Source organism: Phoenix dactylifera, chromosome 1 (assembly GCF_051530095.1).
Source record: "Phoenix dactylifera cultivar Ajwa chromosome 1, Ajwa_hap1_PhDact_Kaust_v1.1, whole genome shotgun sequence".
Taxonomy (NCBI): domain Eukaryota; kingdom Viridiplantae; phylum Streptophyta; class Magnoliopsida; order Arecales; family Arecaceae; genus Phoenix; species Phoenix dactylifera.
Window position 1 is genome coordinate 14,133,330 of NC_143190.1, and position 16,456 is coordinate 14,149,785.

The 16,456-nt window shown below is 39.2% G+C and overlaps 1 protein-coding gene across 3 annotated transcripts; it reads right to left on the minus strand.

The window, feature by feature from the left end:
- Positions 1 to 2,981: 2,981 nt before the first annotated feature.
- LOC103706598 (DEAD-box ATP-dependent RNA helicase 37-like) lies at positions 2,982 to 16,130 on the minus strand. 3 transcript variants are annotated; one of them, XM_008790751.6, is made up of 7 exons: positions 15,928 to 16,130; positions 14,796 to 15,679; positions 14,610 to 14,693; positions 8,949 to 9,191; positions 6,945 to 7,112; positions 6,642 to 6,755; positions 2,982 to 4,109 (listed from the first exon to the last, which is right to left on the minus strand). In XM_008790751.6, the coding sequence occupies exons 2-7, from the start codon at positions 15,567 to 15,569 to the stop codon at positions 3,591 to 3,593; spliced, it is 1,902 nt and encodes a 633-aa protein (XP_008788973.4). In that variant the 5' UTR covers positions 15,570 to 15,679; positions 15,928 to 16,130; the 3' UTR covers positions 2,982 to 3,590. The 3 variants fall into 3 exon arrangements, with proteins under 3 accessions (XP_008788973.4, XP_008788979.4, XP_008788983.4); XM_008790757.6 differs by having other exon boundaries at positions 15,981 to 16,127; XM_008790761.6 differs by having other exon boundaries at positions 15,886 to 16,043.
- Positions 16,131 to 16,456: the final 326 nt, after the last annotated feature.

Genomic DNA, 16,456 nt, shown 5'->3' on the forward strand with positions numbered 1-16,456 from the left:
ATATGTATATATGTGTATATATGTATGTATGTATATGTATATATGTATATATGTATATGTATATATGTATATATGTATATATGTATATATGTATATGTGTATATATATATATATATATATATATAAAATAGAGAGAGAGTGAGAGAGACATCACATTCAAATTGGAGCAAAAACTTTTTCAACTTTAGAGGAGAAAGAATATTGCCTCTAATTATTTTATAACTTCGGCTATTGCAGAAATTATTTTGTTGCCGATCAAACCTTTAAATTTGAATGTATTTTTCATTGCTACCATATTTTTTTTCCAAAAAATGAGATTAATCTTAGCTAATGATGATCTATGGTTATAGTTGGAAATTTAGGTTAATCGGTATCCATCCAATTAACCACCCTCCCCCCAAACCCCTACATGGCTATCCCTCCTCCCTCTCTCTCCACTTCCCCCTGGTGACCTCTCTCCCTCCGCTTCCTCTCCCTCCCTCTCTCATCCAACGATTAGCGAAAAAAAATAAAAAAATTATTTCATATATAATTTTAGGAAGCACCATAACAAAACCTTCTTTAAATTAGGATTTTTAATATTTAGCATCGGCATAAACAACTAATACTATATAGCTAGTATGGTGCTAGGGTCAAGTACAATGAGCTGGTTCCCTTCACTTAGTTATTGTCTTTTTCAATTATTAGGCCAATAAAGTTTGCATTATTATTTCTAGTTCCTACATAACTATAACTCGGCCAAAACTATGATCGCTGCATGTAGAAAAATAATGTGAAATGAAACAACTAAATTATCTCCCTCCCTCTCTCTAAATCATTAGGCACCTCTCTCTTTCATTGGATCCGTGCGAGAGAGGGATACTCCACATATCTTTACAACCTGACTCCAATTCTCGTCCAAATTATAACGAACCTCTATTATTCGAGTCTTACCCTTTGGATAAAACAAAACCAAATTAAAACTTCCAATCAGCTTTATCCTCCTCCATCTTCACTCTCTCATTTCAATCACTTCCTCTCCTCAGCGATAGCACTTCTACAAAGTATAGTTCTACTGAATATCTGTGCGAAATACTATCAAGCGTGTAATAACTGCTTCCACAAAATTACTAGCACATCAGCATTTCATCAAACTCTACATTATTCAAATAATCTTCTTCTTAAAGTCAATGTCGTCTCATATAGAATCCCGCCATGTTGACCCTGCCTCCAGCCTCCTGCCTTCCCCAAGGAGCCCCTCGAGATTACATCCTAAGATCACAGAGGTGCCTGCCTTGTACCTCGAAGAGCAGGGAGCGGCCGGCCGCTGCCTTGTACACTGCCCCTCAAGTGTATGAGAGAAATTTTGAAAGCTACCTCATGCCTACTAACAAAAGCCTCCTGGCGATTAACACCAAACATCTGGAATCGAATCACACTCTCATCGACGAGGATTAATACCAGATATCTGGGATCAAATCATGCATTCATCAATTCGGTTTGGATCCTTCAGTCATCATCACTGGTGTAAAGCTTCATGATGGCTGACCACTACCAGCTGCATAGCTATTTAAAAGCAAGCATTGGGAGAATATCATACCGTCTGCTCCTCGAAGTATCTCATAAAACTACTAGGTTTCTCTCTAACTACATGTGCTGTTAGATCAGGATACCAGACCGAACAGAATAGTAAAACCTGTACCATATTAGTATTGATATACAGTACGAAAAACATGTCAATACTTATTATGCAGAAAAAATTCTGTACCATACTATACTGATACATACGGAATCCAATTTCGAAACGGTACATTACATAGCATAATTATCTCTTTTTCTTCCTCTTGTTCAGTTTGATGGGGAACCAAAGGGAGATAAATGACAGATTAACGTAATAGAACCGTCCAAGAAAAGATTTACATGACGCAATCGACCTCCAAGCAGAAATATCCGCTAGAATCACAATAGCCTAACGCACTTGAGAGAATTTCATTCCTCTAGCAATCAACTTCAGGCTGACTTCAGCAGAAAACAGACCACAAGCAAGCAGTGAATCAAAGACCTCGAAGCAACGAATAAGCATCTAAAAAAGCAAAGCAATATGCTGCTCATCCAAAAAGCCCGCCTGTCTTTTGGCAACAACAATAACAGCTTTTTTATTACCTAAATCATATTTTTAAGGCTCGTTTGGTTCGCAGAAAGCATTTTTCCTTCTAGAAATATGATTCTGCTCGAAAATATCCTTTTAGCATGTTTGGTTAAACATAAAAAATTGACATATTTCCAAAATGCTTATATTTGATTGACCATCCACTTTTCTAGAAAAGTTATGTATAATTCCTATCATACTCTTACCCTTAATAAAAATTAGATCTTTAATGCCTTTTTAATATTGAAGGATCTTTTTGAGAAAAAAATAAAGATGGAATGATTCCCACCTCATGAAAAAAGTAATTTTTCCATGTTTCTCATGAAAAAGACTTTTCCATAAAATGTAGAAATCATATTTCCATAAAAATACAACTTTTTTATTTTTCTCCTTTAAAAACTTCAACCAAACACAAAACATCTCATTACTTTTTCGTTGACTACATTTTCCTCTCTTTTTTTCCCGCGAACCAAACGAGCCCATAGTGTCCCTGTAGCCCACGACTTTCATAACTGGCAGCCACAATCTTTTCATTCCCTTATCACAAATTAAGCAACAATTAGGTGCAACCACAGGGCAGAGAATTCAGAAAGGTCAGGCCCGATCCCAAATCCCAATAGCATAGTAATTGACCAAATAGCTGAACAAACATAATCTGTTTTTTCAGGAAAGCTGAACAAAATAGAATCACATCCGCTATGTTTCTATCCTTGCGCCTACAATAGAGACTGCCACAAACATGCTTTTGCCCAGTTTCGCCACCCGGAGAGCATGCCCATTGATACATAAAGACACTTCTTTCTAGCCATTACAGATTCAACACCATTTTTCTGCATGTGCAATTAAAAGAGAATGAAAGATGGAAAACAAAATATATTTCAGTATCTGTTCCAATAACAATATCTGATTATCGTAAAGGACGCTACTCTGTTTCCATTAAGATTTGACATCCTATCCCCTTTTCTCCCTTCCCGGCATATTTATTTCAGTTAATCTCTCAGAAATTTACAAGAAGAACACGAAATAAAAACATGGAAAGCAAAAGCCTAGATCTTGTCTACTCCCCCACCATTAATTCAGGTCTAAAAGAACATGCTATAAGATGAAACAAATGAGCCCCCAAAAAGGCGCTCCTCCCACCCTAAACACATTCTACAACCCTCCACCAAAATTACACCCAACCCAACAAGAAAAAGATAAGTAGAAAAAGAAAGAAAAAAAATTAAACAGAGCCCACCAAGACCTAGAAGTTAGCCACCATCACATATTAACCATCCAGAATGCCAGATAACACACCCAATGATGGGGAACCAATAAGAAGAGAGACTACTGAACGAACAGAAGACCAAAAAAGGGACAATGACCCAGCGTTTAACCCTGCAAGTGTGCAGCCCTATCAAAATTATATTCTAGAAAACATGGGGCAATAGAACTTTAAGTAGTTTGAGACAATGGGGATATGTTAGTCCCAAGCACTAGTTACCCCTGGACCACCATAGCCACCCCCATACCCTGGAGATGCAGCCCCATATCCCCCTCCACCATACCCACCACCACCACCACCACCATAGTAGTCACCACCTCCTCCACCCCTGCTAAAGGAGGAATCCCGTCGGAAGTCCCGACCGCCAAAGCGAGCACCACCACCAGATCGACGGTTTCTACCACCACCACCATAGGAAGAACGAGCAGCATAGCGGGAAAGCCATGCAGGCACCTCCTGGTTTGATTCCTGCATAAGCTCGGACAGCGGTCTTGCGAGGTTTAAGTTGCCATCATTAAAGAAGGCAGTGGCCAGACCACTCTTTCCAGCTCTCCCTGTCCTTCCAATACGGTGCACGTAGTCATCAATGTCATTTGGAAGGTCAAAATTGACAACATGTGCCACATGGGGGATGTCAAGCCCACGTGCTGCAACATCTGTTGCCACTAAGATTGGAGTTGCACCACTCTTAAAGGATCTCAGTGCATATTCTCTTTCCTGTAAGACAACATAAATGACGTGATGACGTGCCAATAGAGCACCAGCAGCAACATCAAGTTCAGAACCCATAATCAAGAAACAAAATAAATTACTTTCACAAGAGCAGCAGAACTTTTAAATTATTCTTGAAGAGAAGGGAAGAGAGGAATAGTATGACAAGCTACGGGATGAAGAAATCCCCATAACAACAACAATTAACTCAGCAATAAGATAGTAACAATTAACTGCAAGTTTAATGCCAATCGCCAGGCAGCTAGCTGATGCTTCAAGGGGGTGTTGATAGTCATTCCATGGCAAATTAATATTGTCAGAAATTAAATTAAACAGATAATTTCCGTTTAAAACCTTTCCTAGCAAGAGATTTCCAAAAAAAAAGGGAAAAAGAAAACAAAAAACATGTAATTGAGGCAGTAAAGAGCACATTATTTTGTATTAAGTGCACAGCGTCAATTCAAACTAGCACTGGAAAAGCAATATTTTCTAAAAACTTTTTTATGAATAGGTAAGCTTAAGAATGGCTGGCTCCGACGAGCCTGAAGAGTAGTTCGGTCACAAAAGCAAACATAGAAAAACAAAATAAACATCAAGGATTTCCTGGAGAAGAGCAAACTGTTAGTCCTCTATCCTCCATCATCCAACATTGTAAAGAAGTATTGGCTTATCATAAAATGTACAAAAAAATCAATGATTCTAATGCCATCAATAATGAAATATGTATTTTACTAAGACATTTATCCTCTTTCATCCACTATGCAATGCTAACACAATCAACTTGAACACTATTTAACAAAATAACAAGAAAAATAATTTATAAGCAGCTAAAACCATCAAGCCTGATTTGCAACAAAACCCTTGGCATAGAAGACCAATGAACACTTGTTCCAATGACTTGTCTGGAGGTATAACCTTGCAAAGGAGCCAGGTATCTGACGAATTTTTCAGTTTAGATCTCAGCCATAGATGCAGCCAGTCATACATAAAGTGGACTGCTATACATGAAGGCCACTTAATCTTTCTATTTACTTGATTCAAAATCCTAGAATTAGCTACTTCAATGTCTCAGAAACCAAAAGGCAGAAGGTCCAAACCTTTCTTCCGAACGCTTGTAATCACAGTTTCTTAACCCTGTCATATCTTAACCATATAAATTCTACCATAAATGACAAAATAGGGACTGCATCTCTTCCGCCCAAGATAATCTACAACCACTGAACTATCTACAAAATATACTTGATATCACGGGAAGTTCAGAAATCTTGCATGCTTAACTGTCAGCTTCCTGACAAGTGAAGTCCACAAGCATTTCTAATGAATAGCATTACCTACTTACTAGAGGAAAATGAAAAGCATTGCCTTCTTGCGTTATACAATATCTTTTACATAAAAGATAATTGAAAATAGTAACTACTTGGTATGACAAAGAACACGAAACTCCAATTAGATTCACTAAACTACTCCAAATTTGGTCCATAACAAAACCATATGTTCCTCAGAAATGTGATAATAACTCCTCAATATTTTCATCTTTAGTATCAATGCCAAAGAAATCAATAACTCATACTGATCATTTCATAAGGACATACCGAACAACCTATTCTTTCCTATTATATGTGGCTAGCCATCTTACGAGGGTGTTTTAGGGAAAAAAGTTGGGGCTTTATTGCTTTTTATTTAATGGGTCTACTCATACAAGGTAATTTGATTTTTTTGGTCAAAAAGCATTATAATACAGGCCATTTCAGAGTTTCCTGCACTTTTCTCCTTTCTCCATAACTTGTTCCTCTTCCTCTTCTTCTATCTGGAAATGATTTTGTAGTAATACTCGCTAGGAAATATAATCTTTCCGCTGCTTTGCTCTTTTTGGTGCATAATAATCATCCACTTCCAAGCTGTCCAATGTGAGCTTACATCCAAATTTGGCCATGGTCTAATGATTTCTGAACAAAAATAGTTGCATTTTGCACCCAGAAATTACTTGACAGCAATCTAGTGTTTATTTGAACTCATCTACATGCCTCGGAAAGCACTCACAAGATTCATACTTAAAATTGAACTCTTGCTTGCAGAGACATCAGATCAGCACTCAGATTTTGCATAAAATCTATTTGATCCTCTTCCTTTTTTTGGGTGGAAATCCTCTTTAACAGAAATCCAGAACTCTCAAATAAGCAGTCCTAAACTCTACTGCTGCTTCAGATTTGCAATCTCTAAGAAAAAAATACAAATAGTATAGTAATAATCAAATCCAATAAGTCATCTAACAACCATCTTTCTCTAAGGGGTTTCTCATCTGCTCAATAAAGATTAACGATTAATCATGGAAATAAAAAGGAGAAAAATATGATCATTGTAATGTTGAACACAACACTTTATACCATCCATAATGAAGCACAACTATAGGTAACATGGGCATCCAAAGCAACTTCCTTAATGATAGATATAGAAAGATTGGCAAAAAAATGTGAAACAAGTAAGACAATTTTCAAATATCATCAGAGCAATAATGTGACAAAGGACCCATTTGCGTACCTGCTGCGTTCTATCCCCATGAATAGTGGTTGCAGGGAATCCATTCATACACAACCAGTGTTCCAGTGAATCAGCTCCTTTCTTCGTCTCTACAAAGACCAAAGTCAAAGCTTGCTGCAGGGATCAAACTACTGGTATCAACAACCATAGCAATTACACAATCAAAATCATATTACCATATAAATGAGTCGGAAGAAAATGTTGCAAAAATCCAATAACATGAAAATCAACAAGGTCAACATAGCCACCCATGGGTGTGAAGAAAAAATGCTCAAAAAAATTTAGTTTTGAAGTGGATATGACCTTTCCATGAACACCATTAGCTCTTTGGGCATGAAGAAGGTCCATAAGGTGGCTTCTTTTGTCTGATTCAAGAACATATTCAACTCTCTGTAGAATCAAATCAGTACTGGAACCAACCCTTCCAACAGCAAGAAAGATGTAGCTGGAAAGGAAATCAGAAGCCAATCTCTGCAGACAAAATTTACAAATTTCTTAGTGCCAGAATAAGTACTAGAAAAAAAAATCCATTGACTATTTAGAACAACATGCAAAGAAAACGAAAAGATAGATTGGCCAGACACATATAGTAACCAACTTACATGTAACAAAGCAAAACAATCGCCCTGAAACATGTATACAGCATATCTATTGGCCTAAAATATTTTTTTTCAAACCGTTGTAACCACACCTAAGGTATCCAAAAGTGCACTGCCGTGACCTCTTTATTCCAATGGGACTGGGCACAGGTGTCAGGTAAGAGTACAGGTGTTGGGGACTTGGATCTATCCTCAAATCTTAGAATACAAGGGCTTAGCAAAAAAGGTTCCAAATATTGGATGCAGGTGCATGGAAATGCGGTACATAACCAGATTCTGTAAGACCTTGCATTATTTCATTTGATTTTTTATCATTATAGTCTACTTAATAAGCACTTATGCCTTGTCTTACACACTTGTTCCTGATTTTTGAATACACCTACGTCTTGTTTCTAACACAGGCCATGGACTGTATATTAAATGGCCATCAAAATAAGAGACTGGATAAATTATTTTTATTGAACAAGTCCTGCTTATTAGATAGAGTGCAAGTTAAGGAACAGAAGTTAATTGGCTTATCAAACTCAAATAATTCCTGATGGGATCACAGACTTCCATCACACGCACTTCTCCTTATAGGCCATGTAGATCTCCCATGCCAACAGCCTGATCTGGACCAACTAATTTTAATCCTTTTATTCTTTCCCAATGTTGCACCGACTATGGCCTCAATTATCCCCCCCCCCAACAAGCATCCTTTATCCACCATTGGTGCCCTCCACCTGTTGTCCATGAGCCAGCCTCATGCCATGAAGGTGTCCCACAGCCCACTTTCCTTCAGTGCTCTCTATGCCTCCCCGCCCCCTCTCAAAAAATGCGGATGGATTCCATGGTTCTATCCATGGTTCGGATTCATTGAAGATGCATCCAATCATGATGCTTCTGCCAGACACAATCCCATACCCATACCCATGTCTTATCATGTCATCCCATGGATACATCGGAGATAAGATGCAGAGTTCAGGTATTTCCTTTTGTCCAACAAGCATCAAAATATCAAAATCCTACGGCAACAATACTTAAATATTTTTATATTATAAACAGTTTTGCCCTGTTAAACAAAAATCCTTAACATTTCTAATAAAACAACCATCAGAAATATTAGCTCAAAATAATTTTGTGGTTACTATAAATCTACATTTTCTAGTTGTCCGCTTCTTATTCAACCTTTTGACATTCCTCTGCAACTTCTCACTCTTGACTCAAGAAAGATTGAACATAGTAATTTAATGCATACCAGTGACTATGAGGTGTTAGCAACAAAAAATATCAATAGAAAAACAAATTAAAAAATAAGAGTATGTATCAATCAATAAGATTGGATTGCAGCAATTCATAATGCCATTTCTAGATCAAGTATTTATAGCACCAAAATTATAACAAATTCATTCATAACTAACATATGTCGCATCGCACAGTTTATGATAGCAAACACCAATTCATATGCACATATACTAGATATACAGCTCTGTTATAAAAGATTTAGGATGACCCATACACAGATTCCTCAAATATGGCGTGCTTACCTTCTGAAATCTGGAGCATAACATAATCAAGAGATACAAATCCACAAGGCACTTTATGTTAAGTTGTATCTAAAATTAAACAAGGACAACCCAGCACAAAAATGTTGACACCACAAATAGAAGACAACAAAGATTCTAACACATACATGATATAAGCATCCTCAACACATAACAAAACAAACCTGTATCTCCTTGGGAAATGTGGCACTGAACAGCATGGTCTGTCTTACACCTCGTGGGGGCATGTCCATTTGTTCAACAATCTTTCGAATCTGTGGCTCAAAACCCATGTCAAGCATTCTATCAGCCTCATCTAAGGCCAAATATCTGATCATCTGTAATGAAACTCTAGCCCTCTCCAACAAATCAACCAAACGACCAGGAGTTGCCACAAGAATTTCGACACCCCTCTCCAGATCCCGCAACTGCCAAAATGCATGAACTGTCATCAGTAACAATGCATAACACTATTTACAAAAGAGAGAGTACACAATGTATTAAGATTTCAAGGACCACTTTTCTTTATTTAATCAGGCCTAATTGAACGTTAAAAAAAAAAATATTAAAACCAATACAATATTGGTTATGCAGATTCTGTTTTGGCAGAAAGGTTATGCATCTGATACCAACATGATCCTTGACCAGTCTTGGAGCAGACACCAAAAACATGACGAATTAAGGCACTTCAAACGATAAATGATGATTTCCAAAGGACTTTATCTTCAAACATGCTAGTTGATCAATATATTTAAAAAAAAGGAACAACTATTTAAGATGCAGTCCAATTAAATAATAATTTCATGAACAGCATTAACCTAAATAAAATGGGAACAAATTCCAGGATTAAATAGAGATCTTTCAAAGATTTCCTTAGAAAGTAAATGGGTAGAAACCTGTCACAAAAAGAAGGCAGAAGAGGACTTGCAGAACTTGGATTAGCAGATTGTAGTCAAGTAAAAAGCAAGAAGAGAAAAAAACTCCCCCCCAAAAAAAGAGAAGCAGTACGATGGATATGATGGAAGCTACTTCACATTTCCAAGACATGCTCTTTCTTTCACAGTTGCAAGACAAAAAGATAGTAAATGCTCAAATTCAAGTTTAACTGTTTTAACAATTAACTGCTGCTTAATCATAAGGGTATCTAAACCGTATCAACAGCATAGTAAATGTATTTGAGGAAATATGAAGTGTTTAAAATCAACAAGCACGACAACCTAAATGATATCTAGACTTGGATCAATTCTACTAATGTCTTTTGCTTATCAGAAAACCAAATAGCTTCAATGACAGCAACTGACTGCCACAACTCATAAAACCACTTTTCTTAAAAAATGTTCTACTCACTTATTTTCTATGCCAACCTTGCTGGGATCATAAATTTATATTTTGACAAACAACCTACCAACAGAGTATCAACTGACTACACCCACAAACGCATTTCAAAAAGCTCCCTTTAGCTCTCAAGCATATTCTTGCATTTGGTTTCCAGTTAGTACATGTAAATTTCCATGATCGCTTGTTCCCTTAAATTGTCAAGGTTATTAGTTATACCCTTAGTTGTCTTTCCCCCTGCTTCTACATCTGAAATTTGTTTGCATTTTATGTTTTCAGGGAGTATGAAGCAAGCTCAGTGCATGCTCCTCATTCAGTACGTAGTGTTTCCTCCTAATCCCTGCATTTCTGGCACCTCTTATTGTACTTCAACAAGAAATAATATCACATCCAGGGCCAGGGTAGTACCTAGTCATACCAGTCATATTTCTCAAGCAAACACGATCAAAAACCAGAAACCACACCATAACATGGACCTAAGATTGAACTTGTATCTAGAAAATTGAAACCATATCTCTTAAGCTAAATTACTTGCTGGACCATAATAATTAAATATTCCATTCACAGCATTTAAGCACAACCTTTTGTAAAATTTGGTACTAAACTAAAATTGTCCACCTTGCTGAACAAGAAGTCATTTCCAATTCTCCAACAACATTCTCATTCCATTAAAGCATTAAACTCTTTACAACCACCAGCCATCCATCCTCCTACACTCTGGCATACAGCACATCAATTTGTTTCAGACATGAAATTAGTTTGAGTCTGTGTAATAACAACCCCACCATATGCTAATTTGGGCTAATTTCTAGCCTAGTTGAGCTCAGTGCACGATATAAATCCATCTGGCTAAATCAAGCAGGCATTGGCCTGAAATTTACTAATCTTATTGTATCTGTAAATCTATAAGATCTGAGGCAAGATAATTATACATGAATAAACAACTGAGAATATCAGTCAAAGCTTAAGAGAAATTTCCTAGATCTCTCATTATCAACAGTGAAATGTTCATTTTGTTTGGAACAAATTAGCTAGCATGCTTCTGTTATCGCCTGGTAACATGCTGCAAGCTAAGCTTATGTTACATATACCAACTAAGAGGAAAAAATGATACATGAACAACCTATCCAAATAATGCCTAAGATACATGTATGCTTTGCAACTTGAGAGACAACAAAAACTGTCAAATGGGTGCAGAGTGAAATGAGCAACTCTCTAAAACAAATTCTACAATAATGGGACACATGAATCTAGAAAACATGACTAACAGATCAGCATCTAAAAGATTTTGCACAAGCCTGAGTAATATCACATGCTGACTTGCACCACCTTCAAGTTAAGTGGTACAGAGCTGTATCAGATGTACAGCTTCCATGTGCATATAATTTATGACCTTGATAATCAAAGGTATAGTTGAAATTACAAAAGGCTGCAGTAAAATATATAGTAATGCACAATACATTTACATGGGCAGTAACTTTGAAAAAGTGGTAGACTTGTAGTCCCTATGTATATATTTCCACCACCAGAGCATAGCATTACAATAATAAAAAAGTTTTCTTGGGAATCTATAGAATAATAAAAAAACTATATATTTTTGTTTAACTTGCATATGTAATTATGTATGCTAGAACATAATTAACACATTCATGCATCTATGCACGAATCTGATCAACAACCAAATGGTTTCATAGAAAAACAGGTTTCCCATAAATCACTATCCCTATATCAGGAAAAAATAACCAACTGATCTGTTAAAGTTAATTTTGGACATATTAAATGCCAATTTGGACAACCCCCCCCAAAGTTAAACAAAGTTAAGGTCAAAATTCATGGCTTTCATAAAAACACAAAACTACAATAATATAGCATGTATATGTTCCAACAACTTCTATAGTTAAACTTTTTTTTCTCTTCTTTGGTGTTTCGGGGGGTGTTGATGGTTAATGTATGACCTGAGTTGGTCTTTCTTTGATTGGCTTTCCCCAAAGGTGGGATATCCACACCTCTTTCAAATGGAAGTCATACTCAAATTCCAAATCACCAGTGGTCCGCTAAAGATTCAGATTAGTGGGACCTATAGATAGTCTATAATGTGTATGTCAGCAAATCCATGGCCACATAAGTTTACAAGCCTTGGGTGGCTGAGTCTTTTTGAGCACAAAGTTACAGTGGAAGGAAACGTCCATATATCTAAGCCTCCAACCTACACTAATCCTAGACCACCATTAAGACATGTAAACCATTCCAACTTAAAGCTACCTTCGGCTTTGTATGCCACGATTAAAATTTAAAATTTACCCTAATGATATGCATTTCTTCCATTTACCTTCAAAAGATCTTCAATCCAGTGATGAAAAGAAGATAGAAAAGGAAAAGTAAAAAAAGCAGTGAGCTGAACTATCGATGTTCTTTTGCCTTTAGAGCCTTCAACAAATTCCTAAACCACTCACAGTTCCCTCCAAACACCAGTTCCACATAATTATAATATGTATTCACGCTCTTGGCAATCTCTAACCCATTTTATTACCAATATATGTAACAAAATAAACCATACATCCAAAGTTTTAAATCACATGGGGCGGGGTTCCTGGTTTCTCTAGGGAACATACTTCCCTTTGCTATTTCTTTTCACTTTGCATTTTCCCATTTTCCACATTCTCCTTCCCTTTTTCTTCAATCCTTTCTTCTCCTCCTTCCCTTTTTCTTCAATCCTTTCTTCTCCTCCTTCCTTCCTTCCCTACTTTTCTCAAAAAACAACAAAAAAAAAATACCACCTGGGTTGCTATGCAGTCCATTACAGCAGCCTAGGGGTTCCTGCTGTCTGAGGCTACTCGGACCCATTAATAGTGGTCTGCATAATGAAAGTATGCATGCTTTATAATGACAAGGAATTCCATAAAAAAGAGGTCCCAAAAGTAAAATCCACTTTCTTGGATGGAAAATATGTCACTAATTTTAGTTACTAAAAACTAGTTACTTATAACTCTTAGCTTTAATGTTAATTATAATTTGCATATAATAATGAAATGTTCATATAAAAGTTTGAACTCTGTAAATTTTAAGCCAAACATGAAAACTGTCATCGTAAAAAACATAAATGCGACTCCAGTAAAGGTATCTTGGTGATCATGATCCGGCTCATAATAACACAAAACTTCATGATATCTTGCAATTACATATTTTAATATCATGTATAATCACAAGATATTGATAAGCAACCTTGGTAGTATATGTCTCCAATTTTAAATGATGTAATAGCAGATGAGGACACATTTTTGATCCCATAAAGGTTCAGCTTCAATCAAATTCCTAGGATACATACATGAAGAGGACAGAAAATGTTAACTGCAACTCTACAAGCTACAGACAGTGGTATAAACTAAACAAGAACTTTGATTATCACTATTGTCATATATGCACATGCAGGTGCATGTATCTGTTACGGGGGGTTCCCCGAATTTAGTCCCACATCGGCTAATCAGCGGAAAGGTCTGTGCCTTAAATGGGGGGCTCAATAACCTCTTCTCACCGAGGCGCCTTTTGAAGGGCAAACCCGTGAGGGGTGGAATAGGTGGTTCCACCCGGGGCGCCGTCAAAGCGTGGACCCCCGGGAGCGGTCACGATCCCCGATCCCCAAAGCGGACAATACCTCGGTGAGGACACGGTCGCTTTCCCTGCTCGGCTGGTGTGCGGGCTGTGCTGGTGACGGGGTGCAAATCCCGCATCAGATGGCGCTAGAGGAAGGGTCTGGCCCTCCGCCTATCCAACAAGGAGCCGACCCGGGCACAGGACCTTCCCGCTGGGGGGGCTGTGTTACAAGGGGTTCCCCGAATTTAGTCCCACATCGGCTAATCAGCGGAAAGGTCTGTGCCTTAAATGGGGGGCTCAATAACCTCTTCTCACCGAGGCGCCTTTTGAAGGGCAAACCCGTGAGGGGTGGAATGGGTGGTTCCACCCGGGGCGCCGTCAAAGCGCGGACCTCCGGAAGCGGTCACGATCCCCGACCCCCAAAGCGGACAATACCTCGGTGAGAACGCGGTCGCTTTTCCTGCTCGGCTGGTGTGCGGGCTGTGCTGGTGACGGGGTGCAAATCCCGCATCAGTATCTATTGGCCATGGCCTGCTTCTATGATTTACCCCAACAGGAGGGATTTATTAGTGCAGATAGGCAAAAAAAGTAAGAACTGCTTGTGACAACCATCTGTCATCAGTCAAACTCCACATAGAATCAGCACGCATATCAGAACAATAAGCTGTGAATGAAATTTTCTACAGGCTCACAACAAAATTAAAACCAAAATCAAGGTTTCAAATACCAGAACTGGATTGTATGAACAGTGCTGTACCATCCGGTTTGTGGCACCTGTACACAGTATGTCAGTATGGGATGCCATCCTACATTGTGTCAGTTCCTGGTACTATACCACTCTGGAAAAAAATAACTGTACGGGATCCAGTACCGGTATTTAAAACCTTGACAAAAATCAAAGAAAAAGTGAAAATAAGAACCTGCTGATTGATTGGTGCTCCTCCATAAGCAACAACGACCCTAACTCCAGTCTGGTAGGCAAACTTTCTAGCCTCCTCATGTATCTACAACACAAAGCTCAACAAATATAAACAACAGAACAAATGGAAATAGAAAAATGAAATCATCAAGACCAGCAGACCGAACATCTAAACACAAAAACATACTTGGACCGAGAGCTCCCTAGTAGGTGACAAAATCAGAGCAAGAGGGTAAACCGTCCTTGCACCGCGCGGCCTCTGCGCAGGTGGCCCCGTCATGATCCCACTAATTATCGGGAAGCAGAAAGCTGCCGTCTTTCCTGACCCTGTCTGAGCACAGGCCATCAGGTCCCGCCCCCCAAGGGAGATTGGGATTGCATGGCGCTGGACTGGCGTCGGCTTCACGTACTTGCACCTCCTTATGTTCTCATTCAGTGCATTCCCTAAATCAATCTCAGCAAATGTATTCACAGGCGGTGGTACATTCTCGCCACTCGTCTCAACAGGGATGTCCTCGTATGCATCAAAATTGATGCCACTATTCTCCTGACCATCAAATGCATCCTCAGCTGTTTCGTCATCATTTGCAAAGGGATTCACCTCCCGCTCCCTTCGATCCCATCCACCAGTTCTCGAATTCCAACCACCCCCTCCACGGCTTCCAGCAAACCCAGGACGGCCCAAATCACGGACGGGTCCCCCACCCCAGCGGTTCCCACCAGCAGGCCCACCATAGCCGGACGACCGCAAGGCAGCCGAGGGGGCATCGGCAACCGAGGGGGCATCAACAGGGGCTGGGGCCGGGGGCTCGGACGACGACGGGCGGTTGCGGAGATGAGGCGGGACGTAGGTACTGCGAGCGTGACGAGGAGCAGCAGCGGTGGCGTTGCTAGCAGAAGAACCGGTAGCGGCCGCCGAGCTCTCGGCGTTCGCGACCGAATCAGCCCATGAGGTTCGCATAATTCAGGGAAAATCAATCTAAACCCTAGCTCGACAGCCTCAATCCAGCAAAATCACAACAGATCTAAGAAATGTGAGCAACGGACCATCAACCCTAAACTTTCCCCTTTCTGCCAAAAAACCAATTAAAAATCAGAACTTTTCCTCCGATGGGGTATCAAAACGCTAGAAAATCACAAAAAAAAAACGCAACAAATCCACAAAACCCAAAGACGAAAAGCCAGATGAAAAAAAAAGCTTGATCTAAACCAAAGCACGGGTTGGCAAAGAAAACGAGACGAAAAAAACACAAAAAAAGGGCCGAAGATGAGAGAACCGAGGGAGAGAGCAAGCGAACGAGCGAGAGAGAGGAGGAGACCGAATCCGGCGAGGACAAGACTCGAGAAAATATCTTTTGAGTTGGAGGCTCGCCTTTTTCTACTCCAACGCGAATTGCTCTTTTGTTTTCCGAGTTTAAAATTATTATCGGAACCCTAGTATAATAGAATAACGAAAGAGAGAGAAGCGGGGGGGGGGGGGGGGGGGGGAAGGAGGGGAAATTGGGGAGAGCTGGGGCTGACGTCATTGACCGAACGAGCGATCCGCCCGGATTATAGGGTCGACAAAGGGACACCGAACCTCTCACCACAGCCGTTGGATCCGTGCGGACGGTACATCACGGCTGTCCAATCGATGCACCTTCGATTAATTGTAGAAGGTAACATGGCACATTTGGTACTCCAATAATTTTGGACTTTTGCTTATAGACCCCCGTGGAAGTTAGATATTATGGGGCATTAAATGATTCGAACTTTTGAATTATAATAGATTTCATTGACCACCTGCATTTGTGATGCTCTTTAAAAGACGCAGCTTAATGCAGAGCATCACAATGGATGTCTGTACCT